This window comes from Trichophyton verrucosum, assembly GCF_000151505.1.
Source record: "Trichophyton verrucosum HKI 0517 chromosome Unknown contig00296_1.f1.exp, whole genome shotgun sequence".
Classification (NCBI taxonomy): domain Eukaryota; kingdom Fungi; phylum Ascomycota; class Eurotiomycetes; order Onygenales; family Arthrodermataceae; genus Trichophyton; species Trichophyton verrucosum.
Window position 1 is genome coordinate 40 of NW_003315453.1, and position 12,951 is coordinate 12,990.

Below are 12,951 nucleotides of genomic sequence, written 5' to 3' on the forward strand. Positions count from 1 at the left end.
TATGTCAAGGGCAAAAGAGGCGAGCAGTCAAAGCTAGATGAGAGGGAGATAATATGATATCGCTGGGTATACCGTATCACGATGAAAGGTAAGGGTCCATGTTCCTGTGGTATAACAAATAACTATGCCTCGCAGGTGGTTAACCGTCATGGCCAGCTATTTTCGACAACGTACACGTACGTCTGCTGCTGACTACTTCCCTACAATAACCCAATGCAGCCTACCGTTTATTATTCCTATCGTGTTCCGATCTTCTCTCCCCATACCCCATGCTCCATAACGGCTCCTTCACTTTTCGCCCTCTCCTTGATCTTCTTGCGGTGGTGGGGGGCGAACCAGACGGGAGAGAGTTGCAAATTTGCCCTGTCATTCCTTGCTTGCCTTTGCCAAAAAGGTGTGTTCCGTACCCCGTCTGGAGTTGCTATCTCTGACGTTACGTTTTGCCCAGGCCGAGCTTCAACCCTTGGTTTCTTTTCTTTTGTTTTACTCTTCCTTTTCTTTTTCCCCCTTTCCTTCTCCTCACTCATGCTTCGGACAAGACCGACCTTCGGCCCTCTGGGATCAAAATCGCTACCAAACTTAGAGAGCGACGGGGCACGAATCACGAAGGGGCCAGGGAAGTGGCAGAGCGTTTCGAAGGGAAGATCCAGGCTCACTCAGGTCTACCCACTGACCTTCTTGGCCGCTTCAGATTATACTCTCCCCGCGCGGGAGCCTTGTCGAATATTACCTAGATCTCAGTTCGATATCAAGGTGCTATGACCTGCAGATGGACGCCTTGCCTCCTGGTTCGCTCAGCCTTCCCAACCCCAAACCACTATCCTGTTTCGGCTATCCGGCAAGACGAGCTGAGATCCAAAGCCAGAGGATGAATGGAAGCAAGTCTGGGGGAAATTGATTTCTTAGAGGACAAAAATAATCCCGCAAAATCCAGACTCCTCCATGGCTATTAACCCATCGAGCAGAGGAAGGGTTGCATCTGGGACGGCTTACGAATCTTACTCGGATCCGTATATTGCCTCCTCCATGCGCATGTATGGGGAACGGGGGCTATGTTCAGCTGATAATATATTAGGGTTATGAGCATATCAGATATACTCTATTCCATGATCGCCGTTGAACAGTTTTCTTTTCCGCGGGATGGTTTTGTTTGCGGGAGATATCAAAGAGGTATTAAATGTGGCATTGAGGAGGTGCTGGGGGGTGCCTGTAGGTACCTATGCTACCTGATGCAGGAGGCAAAACTTAATGTGACCTCGCCTTCTACAAGATATCAAAGTACTTGCTTGCCGGTAGAGACAGACAAAGTGTACACATACGCACAGTAATATAAACATGACTACAACGTCACTACAAACAAGCTTTTTATACAGGTATCTCCTGACCAGGGGCAGGTGCATAACCTGAACCTCAGCCCTATACAAGGCCAAAGAATCTATATATCATAGGGCTGGATATCAACGATGCCCGTTTGTCCATGCTGTCTTCAGACGTCTGATAGAAACAGTGTGAAGCGCTTATACCAGAGCTGCAGGTCTCTTCTTCCACCATCTCAAATTGTCCGTCTATGCGGCAGTGACATCGCATACATATCCACCCGTATATCACCAAGCCCAACAAGCAGAAACAGAAAGACAGAGTTAAGCCTCCACCACCCTCAACGGCGTTCCATGACACCGCAAAGCGTGTCGGTATCATGGTTCACAACCACATGGCGAAGGAATGGTGTTTCCATCCTCAAGAGCCCTGACACAGCACTAAGATAGGCGTGGATTGTTATGGCATGGCACGGCGGCATGGCAATCCATAGCAGCCCAACAATAAAGCTCACGAGGATGGCACTCTTGTGAAGGACTCACGAATATCGAATATCAGAAACGGTGACACCTACACGGAACCATCATCCTCTCTATGTGTAGCGTGGTACATGACCGACGATTGACTTCGAATAACCATAGGAGATGTAAAGGGAAAAGGGTGTGTGGGTGGGTGGGAAGTGGAAAGGAGGCAGTGCTTTTATATCATTAGCATTAGGCCATTGATTCGCAGAGAGTAGAGCGTGGAATGAAATGCAATTTTATCGAGACATTATAAACAACAGCTTGGATCCCATATCCCAATGAAAAGAAAAAGAGCAGGAGGGCAGGATGAAGATAGATGGCGTCATGGTAGAGGATTGAATGAGAGTCATTATTTGGAGTCCGCGCTCTTCTTAGCGAATTCGACTCGAAGAATCAAGTGTCGATAACCAACTACACACGCATTAGTTTCATGTTCAAATGGAGGGACCAAAAAGACGAAATGCATCAACTTACAGCCGTCCATCTTGTCACAAGCACGAGCAGCATCACTCCTGTCCGCAAAACTGATGAAAGCAAAGCCCTTGGCCATATTCGTTTCTCTGTCCTTAGCAAGGAAAACTCGCGTGACTCGTCCGAACCGCTCAAACATATCGCGAAGTTCTTGTTCTTCAGCCAGCTCGGAAACCTAGTCGATTGAAGAGAAGAAAAGAGGAACAGGTTAGCCAACGAAGATATCCTCACAGAACAGTGCCCAGATATATAATTAGTTGGGATATCACTCACATTGGTAACACGCAGCGTCGCCAGGTCGTCTCTCTCATACTTGCCACCCATCTTATCACCAACACCAGCACCGCCTTTCCTCATAGCAGGAGGAACATAGCTTCCTCCGCTCTGGCCCAGTCCACCAGGAGCTGGCTTATCATCGCCACCATCCATATCCATACCCGCACCTCCAGCACCCTCGTCCACAGGTGCCATGGTATCTTTGAACGGACATCTCGCAGTGAAATGCTCGCCGTTACAAATTCGACATTTGACCTTCTTGTCCTTCAACTGTTCCTTCAAACTGCCCTTCTCGCCCTCCTTTTCAACCTCCTTAGCCTGAGCCTTCCAGTTCACGCTGGGGCGGAATATAATGTTCTCTCCGACGGAGGTGGTATCGAACGAAGGACCTGGCGGATGGCCCTTCTCCAGACCGAATTTAGCCCATCCTCTTCGCTCAGCTACGCGGGGGTTGACGTGCTCTTTGACGACTGTTGTGCGGATGCGACGGGTGGTCTTGACTTTCTTGCCATCGTCGTCGAAGCGGTATGATATCACGGTCTTGGTGCCGTCTTTGTTTGTAAGTACTTGCTGGGGCGGGAGGGCGTTGGAATCATCGAATTCCTCGTCGTCAGCCCAGTCAGCTGCCCTGTAAAGAGAGTGTTAGTGTTATTTCAAAGCGAATACTTGAGAAATTGCGCTGTGGCGGCTCTGGGGGGGTATTCTCTCCACGTACTTTGGGGGCTGTGCCATTTTGAACTCTCTTTCTGTAAATATTCTCTCCTTCCACTGGTTCTTTCAAGACTGGAGATAGCAAGGTGCAGCACTGTGGTTTGATTAAGCAGCTCGACTGTTCGTGTCTTTTTCTCTACAAAACTAATTTTGATATCAGATTTCGTGGAGTTTAGTTATCTTTGTGCCCGCGATAGATTATGTAATCACAGAAACGTTAAAAATGCTCCTACCAAATTTTAATACTTTTTGACACAAACAATTTGTTCTAAGGAGGAGAATTATTGAGTCCAAGGTGGAAAGAAATACGGATGGATAAATAGTTTAAATTGGGATATATACAGCGGGAAAATGCATGCTAGTGTGTAAAAGCAGTCATCTCCCGTGAAGGATCAAGTGTACGAGCAATCTTTCAAAGGCCCAACGCACATGAAAACGCCGATCTACCGGCATGAGACGTCGTTAAAAAACAAAAAGAACAACAGAAGAAGGGGGAGAAGAAAGTGAAAAAAAGTCTACAGCTTAGGTTTGGTGAGGTAGCCGTTGCCCTTCTTGAGCCAGGAGACAGCGTCATTGACGAGCTCGTCGACGATATCCTTGGCTGGTTTCTTCTCGTTAACCACAGCGGCGGCCTTGCCCATGAGGTGAGGACGGGCGTTGTCGATAGTCTCGTCGTCAATATCCTCCATGTGTTCAAAGTCGTGCTCGACAGGGATGATACCCTTGCTGGTGAGCTTCTTGATCTCCTCGGCACGGTTCTCCTCCCAGTTGGTGATGTATGCGTTGTTGCGGACTCGCATAGGCCGGCCCTAGAACATGTTAGTAAGAGCTGGCAGAAACCGGAAAAATGGGAGAACAAAATACATACAGTGAAGATGATTGTTCGGACGTTGTCGTCGAAACCGGCGGTGCGGACGGCCTCTTGGTGGTCCTTGGGGGCACCGGCCTCATCAGCAAGGATGAATCGAGTACCAACCCAGACACCGGAAGCACCGAGCATGAGGGCAGAGGCAACGCTCTGGCCGTTGAAGATACCGCCGGCAGCAACAACCTGGACGGGCTGGCCGGTCATGGGGCTGGTCTTGCCCTGGCAGAGCTTAGCCACGGTAGGGATAAGGATGCTGGTAGGGACGTCTCCGGTGTGGCCACCACCCTCACCACCCTGGGCGCAGATGATGTCGACACCAACGTCGAGACACTTCTGTACATGCTTGGGGTGGCCGATCATGTTCATATAAAGGATTCCAGCCGCGTGCAGTCGGTCAACGACATGCTTTGGTGGCACACCGACGGCAGAGACGAACAGCTTGGTGCCGCTCTCGATAACAACGGTGATCAGCTCGTCAAGCTTTCCCTTGGTGTAGTCGTAGCTAGAAATTGAAGTAATATCCGTTAGCAAAAGAACGAACCTCGGTACGGCATCCCAGGACCAGGGTAAACAAACTTGGTCTTTCGAGCGTTGCCTCCAACCTGTGGGAGCAACAGATCGACACCAAACGGAGCGTTCTTGTCGACGAGGTGACTCTTGATCTCCTCTACCTGCTCTCTCAACATGTCTGGGGTGTAGCCGAGGCCGCCAATAACACCCAGTCCACCAGCGTTTGTGACAGCCGCAGCGAGCTTAGGACCGGCCGCAACGTTCATGCCAGCCAGCAGGACGGGGTGCCTGATCTTCAGGAGTTCCGTGAGAGGAGTCTTGATCTGTTCTGTGTCCGCCATAGCCTGGTCAGCAGTCTCGTTCTCCCGTGAGAAAGTCTTCGAGTCGTCCTGGTGTCGTTCCTGGGCCAGGTACCGTTCTGGAGGGCGGGTCGCAAACTTACGTGGAGAAGCCATGGCTGGAGAGTGATAGCACTGCTCTGAAAAGACGAGTATATATAGTCAGACGGAGTCCTGTAGCGGTAGCAAGAGTCGCAGAGTCGCAGGAGTAGAGGGAGACAGAAGCGAAGAAGTCGACGAACGAAGGGTTGTTGGCGGCTGGCGCAGTTTTTATCCTGTGAAAAAGAGCCTCGGCTCGACGGCGGCGCCCTGGGGTAAACGCACGAACTAGCCGAGCTTCACCTGACAGTCATACGAGGTGCAGCCCAGGAGGCCGGGGGAGCAGCAGCAGGACGAGCTGCGCCGATGGTCGAACACGGCCGTGTCCAGCAGCTGGGAGGAGACTCCTCGTAGCCCGCATAGCAGTCCAGAGAGTCTTCTTACGCTGCTTTTGTAACTATTATCTCTTCCGCTAAGTTAGTTATGGCCTCCGAGACCATCTCGCCGTCGGATCATCTATAACTAGAGTGATGACTAAGCAGACAAATCTCCGATGGGGCCAAAACATGGATGGAACGACGACGAGCTTGACGGCGAGCTCAACAGCAAACGGAAGAGATGAGCCTTCTTTGTCGCCCGGGTCGAGGTCTTGCTGGCTCCCTGGGCTCGCTCGGTGAGAGGCCTAGTGCTCGAGTCTGTTACAGCGGTGTCATCGTGTAGGGATTTACTTTTTTTTTTTGCTACTCTTCTTCTATACCCCCTAGGTGAACATAGATATCTTAGACTAACAATAGCAAAGGACCCCTTGTTTGGTTAAGCATACCGTATCCGCGTCGGGGAGGCATTATGTTGGGCGTGCAGCTGTCACTTTTAGAGCTGTATCATTAAGGGAGTACTCCCAAGGCACGCTGTCCCACCGCGATAGGTCTTTGAACCACGGTACTCAATGCAGGCAGAAGCATGGTTCACTTCAAGCACCGGGACTGCAGACCAGACCAACTTGTTGCAATATTTCCTCTAGCCCATTTGCTACCGCTGGGAGAATTGGACATGGTTGCCGGTTGGTGTCTACATCCGCTATGGCCACTCCACACCCCACTCAGCGAGCCTTCATTGCTCTTGGAAGCAACCTGGGAGACCGTGTAGCTATGATCGAAGAAGCATGTAGAGAGATGGAGGCGCGAGGCATTAAGATCAGGAGAACTAGTTCTCTTTTCGAGACTGCTCCGATGTATGTGGTGGATCAGGGGACTTTCCTCAATGGGGCATGCGAGGTAAGTAGTTGATCTCGCTTTAATAGCAGTGTTTTTTTTTCTTCTAACACTTGGGTAGGTCGAAACTTCAAAAAGCCCCATGGAATTACTGGATACCCTACAATCGATAGAGATTGACATGGGAAGACGCAAGGTTATAGATAAGGGCCCTCGTAACATTGACCTGGATATCCTCCTATATGGCCATGAAACCGTCTCCAACGACCGGTTAATTGTTCCCCATAAGCTCATGCTCGAGCGAGAATTTGTCTTACGTCCCCTCTGCCAGTAAGACCATTTACCCTCCCACCCCATACCAACATCGATACTAACAATAACCCAGGCTGATACCCAATAAATACCCGCTGGTCGAGGGGGAAGGCAAAACGTATACCTCTCACTTACAAGCTCTTCCTCCATCTAACCCTCCCCCAATAGCGATGATACCAATGCCCGCAGGCCTTCCCCCAATCACCCCTACAAAGCCCTCCCGTAACACGCTTCTAATGGCAGTCCTCAACGTCACCCCGGACTCCTTCTCTGATGGCGGGATCCACTCTTCCACAGACCCAACTGCACTCCTTGAAACAGTCAAGGCATATATAGATGCCGGAGTCTCCATTATTGATGTAGGAGGCGAAAGCACTCGCCCCAACGCTGAACCAGTCACTGAAGCAGAAGAATTATCCCGTGTTATACCAGTTATAGAACTCATCAGATCTCTGCCTGAAGCGTCGAAGATCGCAATCAGCATTGACACATACCGTGCTAATGTAGCCGAAGCAGCTGTCAATGCAGGTGCGGATATAATAAACGATATATCGGCTGGCCTCCTCGACCCAGAGATGCTTCCTACTATGGCCCGACTGCAGAAAACAGTCATGCTCTCACATACGCGAGGAACACCAAAGACAATGAACAAACTCACGCATTACCCTGACGGTGTGCTAGCCGGAATCCAATCTGAACTAGCTGAACGTGTTAATGCCGCTGAACAGGCAGGTGTTCGACGATGGCGCATCATTGCCGACCCGGGTGTAGGCTTTGCCAAAACACAGGACCAGAATTTGACCATTCTCAGAAACCTTGACCAGTTAAGGCAGGCAGAGGAGCTTAAGTATATGCCTTGGCTCGTGGGAGTCAGTAGAAAGGGGTTTGTTGGTCGTATCACGGGAGTCAAGAAGGCTGGTGAACGCACTTGGGGTACTGCTGCGGCTGTTACGGCGGCCATAAGCGGTGGAGCTGACATTGTTCGTGTACACGATGTCAGCGAGATGGCTCAGGTTACTCGTATGGCTGATGCCATCTTCAGGCCGAGCTTGTAACCCCGGGGCATTGAGGCGATATTATGCCTTGGACCCGGAATCTCTGTAGATATAGTGGTATAATATACTTGATCTAGGATAGTTGCATCTGGCCCTACGCGTATCTTAGCATCGTCCAGGCCTCGTTCCCCTTCATACATGATTCAGCGTTCAATAATGCCAGCAATTCTTACTCTACTGTCCAAATTAGAGAGCGTTAGCCCGGACAACTAAGCCCTTCAGTTTGAAGCTATTAGCGTAGGAATACGGCCCCTATAGAGTAGGTGTTTCTCTCATATCTGATTATTATTTTGATCATGTAGCCCCTAATTAACGTCAATCTATCGCCGTGATTATTAAGTAAATAACAGCTTCAATTCTAATTGACGGAAGCAAAGTTGAGGCCTGTGCTAGCGGGCCGAAACTTAGATTTAACCACCTGGACCGCCAGCTTATTTGGGAAGTCCAGGGGTACAAAGTAATAGTAATTGCAGGCCTTACTAAAAATGATAACCTTGATCGGATATTTCGTAGCTCAGAGGATCACTTAATAACTAGGTTAATATTGGGGAATTTACTCAGCAGTCACCCTAGCTGATGACCAATTTCTAATTACCAATCTCAGGAGTATCATCTCAATTACTGACGAGGGTATTAACTTTTAAGCTAAATGCAGTCTGAGCCTCAGATTCAAAATCCATCTACACAATAGATAGCTTGGTTCTCGGTTATTTGTTCTCATATTTTCCATAGAAATTCTGGCTATGTTGAATTGCAATAGAGAAATTTAAATCATGCTATATTGCCAATCTAAAGATCTGTTGAAAAGTCAGATGTAGTTTCCCCCTTAGATATTCTAGGTACTAGACGGGGATTACGTACATGTCCAATTGATATCATGCTAGAACAGACAATTATTCACGTCTAGGCATCAATCAAACTTGGAGTATAGGAAAATGCAGGCAACTGGAACACATAAAGTCATTCAAACTATTCTAAATACATTTTTAAATCGCCCAACAGAAAGAGCACCGAGACTGCAAGGCCAACATTGAGTGTTCAACGAATACAAACGGGGCAAAAAAGAAGAAAAAGCCCCTAGAAGGCGAGGGTTGAGAAACGAATAAGTACACACACACGCATTAATTCACTGATCACAAACCATAAAACACATCTTGCCCACCTACCTCCAAGTACATATTCCCAACTCCCATAAGCTATGATTGGACCCAAGTAGTGGTCAAGAGCATCCCATGGTGGAATCCAAGCCGAGAGTTGCCCTCTGCCTTTTTGCTAGGAAAGTAGCAGACCGAAAAAACTCCATGATGCTAGAGAGGAAACTTGCTTGAGAGAAAGAGAGCGCCCAAATACTAAAAGTGAAATTGGGGATGAATCATGACTTATGGGAAGAAGAGGATTAATAGTAAATTTCTCTGAAACCGCACTTAAGACTCAGCTATTGAGATAATGACGGATAGCGCCTGTAAGAAAAAAAAAAAAAAAAAAAAAAAAAAAGTCAGACTGTGTATATAATGAAATGGAATTTCAGTGAGATAAACGGTTAAATCCTCACGTACCATGAAGTCTAACAGCGCCATCACCAACCAAGTTGGTCAAATTCTCAAGATCATCGCCCGCGGTAATCCCGAATTTCCGAACAAAGTCCTTAGCTGCCGTTTCCAAGTCGCCGTAATCGTCACCAGCCGGAAGTTCATCTTCAGGGCGGCCAAAGTAAGCATTGCTTGATATCGAAGTAGCGCCTTCAAAGTTGCTGAGTCGAGTCTTAGCCTCGGCCTGAGCTACGGGGTCAAACTGCTCTCTGCCGAAAAACTCATCCGACGAAATACCCTTCTGGTTGCCGAATTTGGATCTTGTTTGCTCTAATTCTTCATCTGCATGGAATTCGTTAGTGATTAAAGCAAAGAAAAAATGGATGAATTAGCAGGTTACACGTACCATCAACTGCGGAATTAGCATGTCCAACAGCACCGAATCCCAGCTTCTTTGGAGCTGGAGCCTTAGGCTTTCCAACTTGACCAAAGCCAAGGCGTCCCATGCCCATGCCCAATCTCTCAACCTCACTTGCACTCCGGTCATGACTCCGTGTGGTTCCAAAGCTAGTTCTGGGGCTTATTGGAGTAGGAGAAACTATGGATGAAGCAGATTTCCCCTTTGTAGCAGCCTCCTCTTCAGCCCTTTCAGACTCAGGATCGTACCCCAATTTTGCAATTCTCTCCGCTTCTTCTTTTGCCTTTCTCTCTGCCTCGTCAAAATCAATAGCCTCTGCTCCAACAACTTTCTTTGCGCCCAGCTTAGGTCCTTTCTTGGCCCCGAGAACTGATGTTTTCTTTCCAGTGGCAGCTGGTCCCTTGCGGACAGCTGTTGCCGTCCGGACAGCGACAGGGGGAGAAGAAGCATTGCCCTTTTCAGTGCTAGAAAGTGGAGATTTGGGTCGCGATCCGTTACCGTTGGGCCCCGGAGTGAGGAAAGGCGAGCTGCGGCCTCCAGAGGACGGTGTGCCAACACGTGAAGGGGGGTTGCTTGGTCTTTTGATGGATGGCTTGTCCCAAGATGAAAAAAAATCATCATCCGGATCGCCAGCGGGTGTGGATGATCCTTCTGGGGTAGCTGTTGCAGCCACGTCCGTGATCACTACCTCCTCAGGATACCTACATTAAGTTAGCCACATGAGGACTACAAGCATTTACACCACATGACCGGTGCCAAAAGTCCATTCAGACAGGGATGCAAGACATACTCTTCTGCATCTTGAGCTGCTCGCCGCTTCAATTCTTCTTTGTACTTCACCGCTGCACTGGAGGTATACTTTATTTTGGAGTCCTTGCTGTTTAACGCAGCTGTCCCGCCATGTGACTGGAAATATTTGGTAGCCGACTCATTTCCGCCCACTTTCATAACGCGTAGCTGTTCCCATTGCCATTCTATAATCAATGTCCCATTAGCATGTGCGATCGACACCGGGGATCTGTAATGGGCGGTGAAACACACGGTCAAGATTGGTTGAGCGAACGAATGAGATATGGACGCCGAGGTTTCGATGATTCGACGAACAGTCAAGGCAAAGGTATATTCCAAAGGGAACCGACGACCACGTCGGGTTCTTCGACCCGCAATCAAAACATATCTAGCTGATGTTAGTAGCCGTTGGAACTGCCAGGGGCGGAGAAGCGGAATGGCGGGGAGAGAGACACGGTACCTTGTTTGCGGGTTTGGTCTTTAGTTTCTCAAAGATTTTCTGAGACTGCGCCTTTGTAGCACTCATGGTCAGGTTCTGCAGTGTGCCTGGTATCGTCTCCGGGGTTCTGAGCAGCGGCAGCAGGCCTAGCAAAAGAGCGAAGTCGTTGAAGGCGAAAAGACATCAAAAAAAAAAAGGAGTTTCAACTTCGTAAAAGCGTCGATTCTGCCACTCTGGCCGCCCTCGCCGCACCTTACCGTTTTTGGAGATCACGTGGTATATAAGAGATACGGCTGATGTAAGAATGGGATAAGCAGATGACATAATCTATTGCTTATGTAAGTTTAAAGGGTTCCAGACGGCGGAAGAAGCAGAATTTCGAGCTTTTTGCTTCAGACATAGCAACGACGGGGAAGAAAAGACGAAGAGGAAGATGGTGAGCTGAAGGGCAGCTCATGGAAGCATTGGGAATTGATATTCTGACAGATAATGGTTCATTTACAGCATCATGAGTCCTCCAGCCCGATTTCGCCCGCTTCGACCTGATTCTCTGCTCGTGCGCCTGGCCCGGAACAGCAGCAGCAGCAGCAGCAGCAGCCTGGTTACTCCAATCCTTATACGATATAACCGTTATGCAAGCCAGAGCAGTCTAGGTGGCTCGAAGAATGGACAGTCAACGAGGAAGTCGATTACTGTAGCCAGCGATGACGGTACGGTCAAATGGGGACAACTTTCGCGTGCAGAAAAGGCTGCACGAGCTACACAGCAATCTGTCAATTTTCTCGTCATTTTGGCCGGGGCTGCGATGACGGTTAGTATGGAGACTACTGCAGCTATTTGAGCTGCCTAATACGGAGGGATTATGAGAAATATATACTAATTGGGGTATCGATTGCAGTGCGGAGTTTTCACGTTTCTATACCTCGACGTATTTGCGCCTGACAGCAAGACGAACCAATTCAATCGTGCAGTGAATCGCGTGAAAGATAGCGAGGAATGTTTGGCTCTCCTTGGAGATAGGAAGCAGATCCGAGCCTATGGGGAGACATCATGGAACAAGTGGACGAGAAACCGTCCAATTGCGTAAACAGCCCAACGCCTGCAAATACGGAGACGCAACGGCTGCTAACCAATCCTTTAAGCACCACAATTGACAAAGATAGTAAAGGCAACGAGCATATGAGGATGAATTTCCACGTACGTCATCATCTTCCCCGTGGTCCATTTGACCGAATTCTCACACCTAACAAACCATCACAGGTCAGCGGCCCACTCAACGATGGTGTGGTGTTGGTCCACCTGGTCAAGCTGGCTGGACAGAGTGATTTCGAATACCACCTCCTCGCTCTAGATGTTAAAGGTAAGCGAAAGGATTGAACTTCCATCCTTATCCTCAGCCTTGTGTACCAAAGTGCGCGGCTGAATGATTGAATGAATCTAGGTCATCGCCGAGTTTATCTCGAGAACGCCGGTGCGGGCAAGAAGTCCGGATCAAAAATTTTTGGAATCCAGTGGCGGTAGTTCACATGTTCTCGGTGAGTGTATACTTATGAGTATGTACAATATTGGGTATCTCTACATGTGGTGTCACAGTCCACCTCCCAACTCTGAAGCTACAGCCTTATGGCTCTGGTAGACCTGGAACTGGCTTCCGGTGGAAGTATGTTTATCTTGTGGCTTCATCTTTGGATCTAGTCCTCTTCTGTTATGTTAAAGTTGACTCCGGCGATATATGCGCCTTTTTTTTGCGACGGGCAATTAAAATACAGTGCAATTGTACGTATACGCACTTTGATTTCCGTTTATCTCTCCTGCGAATCTGACTGGCCCAAGGTCGCCGTCAATGCCAGGATAATTGCGGAGTACTCTGTACTCTGTACGGAGTACAGCGTCAAGATCTCCCGCATTGCTGTATATGTGGGCTGTCTAGGGGGCGTTTTTTTCCTACAAGGTCATCGTTTGGCCCCCCTCGCTCCGATGCATATATTTCGCCTCTCATCAGCCAACACTTGCAGGGATACGATACCCCGGCTTTTTTCTAGAACAAATAATTATTACCTGAGTCTCAGAGTTATTTCATTCACTGGCCGCATTCCTGGAGGGCAGGGGGCCACGCCTCTGATTACCAACCAACAGGCCGTCTG

At 48.8% G+C, this 12,951-nt stretch overlaps 6 protein-coding genes across 6 annotated transcripts; 2 read left to right on the plus strand and 4 right to left on the minus strand.

Moving 5' to 3' along the window:
* Nucleotides 1-266: 266 nt before the first annotated feature.
* TRV_03581 (uncharacterized protein) lies at nucleotides 267-527 on the minus strand (the record flags this gene model as incomplete). Its single annotated transcript, XM_003022213.1, has 1 exon — nucleotides 267-527. A coding segment is annotated over one exon (261 nt), but the record flags the coding sequence as incomplete, so codon positions are not given.
* A 1,663-nt stretch (nucleotides 528-2,190) lies between these two features.
* On the minus strand, nucleotides 2,191-3,320 carry TRV_03582 (uncharacterized protein; the record flags this gene model as incomplete). Its single annotated transcript, XM_003022214.1, has 3 exons — nucleotides 2,191-2,487; nucleotides 2,586-3,216; nucleotides 3,304-3,320. The coding sequence occupies 3 exons, from the start codon at nucleotides 3,318-3,320 to the stop codon at nucleotides 2,191-2,193; spliced, it is 945 nt and encodes a 314-aa protein (XP_003022260.1).
* Nucleotides 3,321-3,814: 494 nt separating this feature from the next.
* On the minus strand, nucleotides 3,815-5,132 carry TRV_03583 (uncharacterized protein; the record flags this gene model as incomplete). Its single annotated transcript, XM_003022215.1, has 3 exons — nucleotides 3,815-4,108; nucleotides 4,168-4,669; nucleotides 4,744-5,132. The coding sequence occupies 3 exons, from the start codon at nucleotides 5,130-5,132 to the stop codon at nucleotides 3,815-3,817; spliced, it is 1,185 nt and encodes a 394-aa protein (XP_003022261.1).
* Nucleotides 5,133-6,133: 1,001 nt separating this feature from the next.
* TRV_03584 (uncharacterized protein) lies at nucleotides 6,134-7,632 on the plus strand (the record flags this gene model as incomplete). The annotated part of the gene is made up of 3 exons (XM_003022216.1): nucleotides 6,134-6,328; nucleotides 6,387-6,595; nucleotides 6,651-7,632. The coding sequence occupies 3 exons, from the start codon at nucleotides 6,134-6,136 to the stop codon at nucleotides 7,630-7,632; spliced, it is 1,386 nt and encodes a 461-aa protein (XP_003022262.1).
* A 1,424-nt stretch (nucleotides 7,633-9,056) lies between these two features.
* TRV_03585 (uncharacterized protein) lies at nucleotides 9,057-10,527 on the minus strand (the record flags this gene model as incomplete). Its single annotated transcript, XM_003022217.1, has 4 exons — nucleotides 9,057-9,067; nucleotides 9,189-9,503; nucleotides 9,568-10,280; nucleotides 10,370-10,527. The coding sequence occupies 4 exons, from the start codon at nucleotides 10,525-10,527 to the stop codon at nucleotides 9,057-9,059; spliced, it is 1,197 nt and encodes a 398-aa protein (XP_003022263.1).
* Nucleotides 10,528-11,857: 1,330 nt separating this feature from the next.
* Nucleotides 11,858-12,184, plus strand: TRV_03586 (uncharacterized protein; the record flags this gene model as incomplete). Its single annotated transcript, XM_003022218.1, has 1 exon — nucleotides 11,858-12,184. The coding sequence occupies one exon, from the start codon at nucleotides 11,858-11,860 to the stop codon at nucleotides 12,182-12,184; it is 327 nt and encodes a 108-aa protein (XP_003022264.1).
* Between the last annotated feature and the right edge of the window lie 767 nt (nucleotides 12,185-12,951).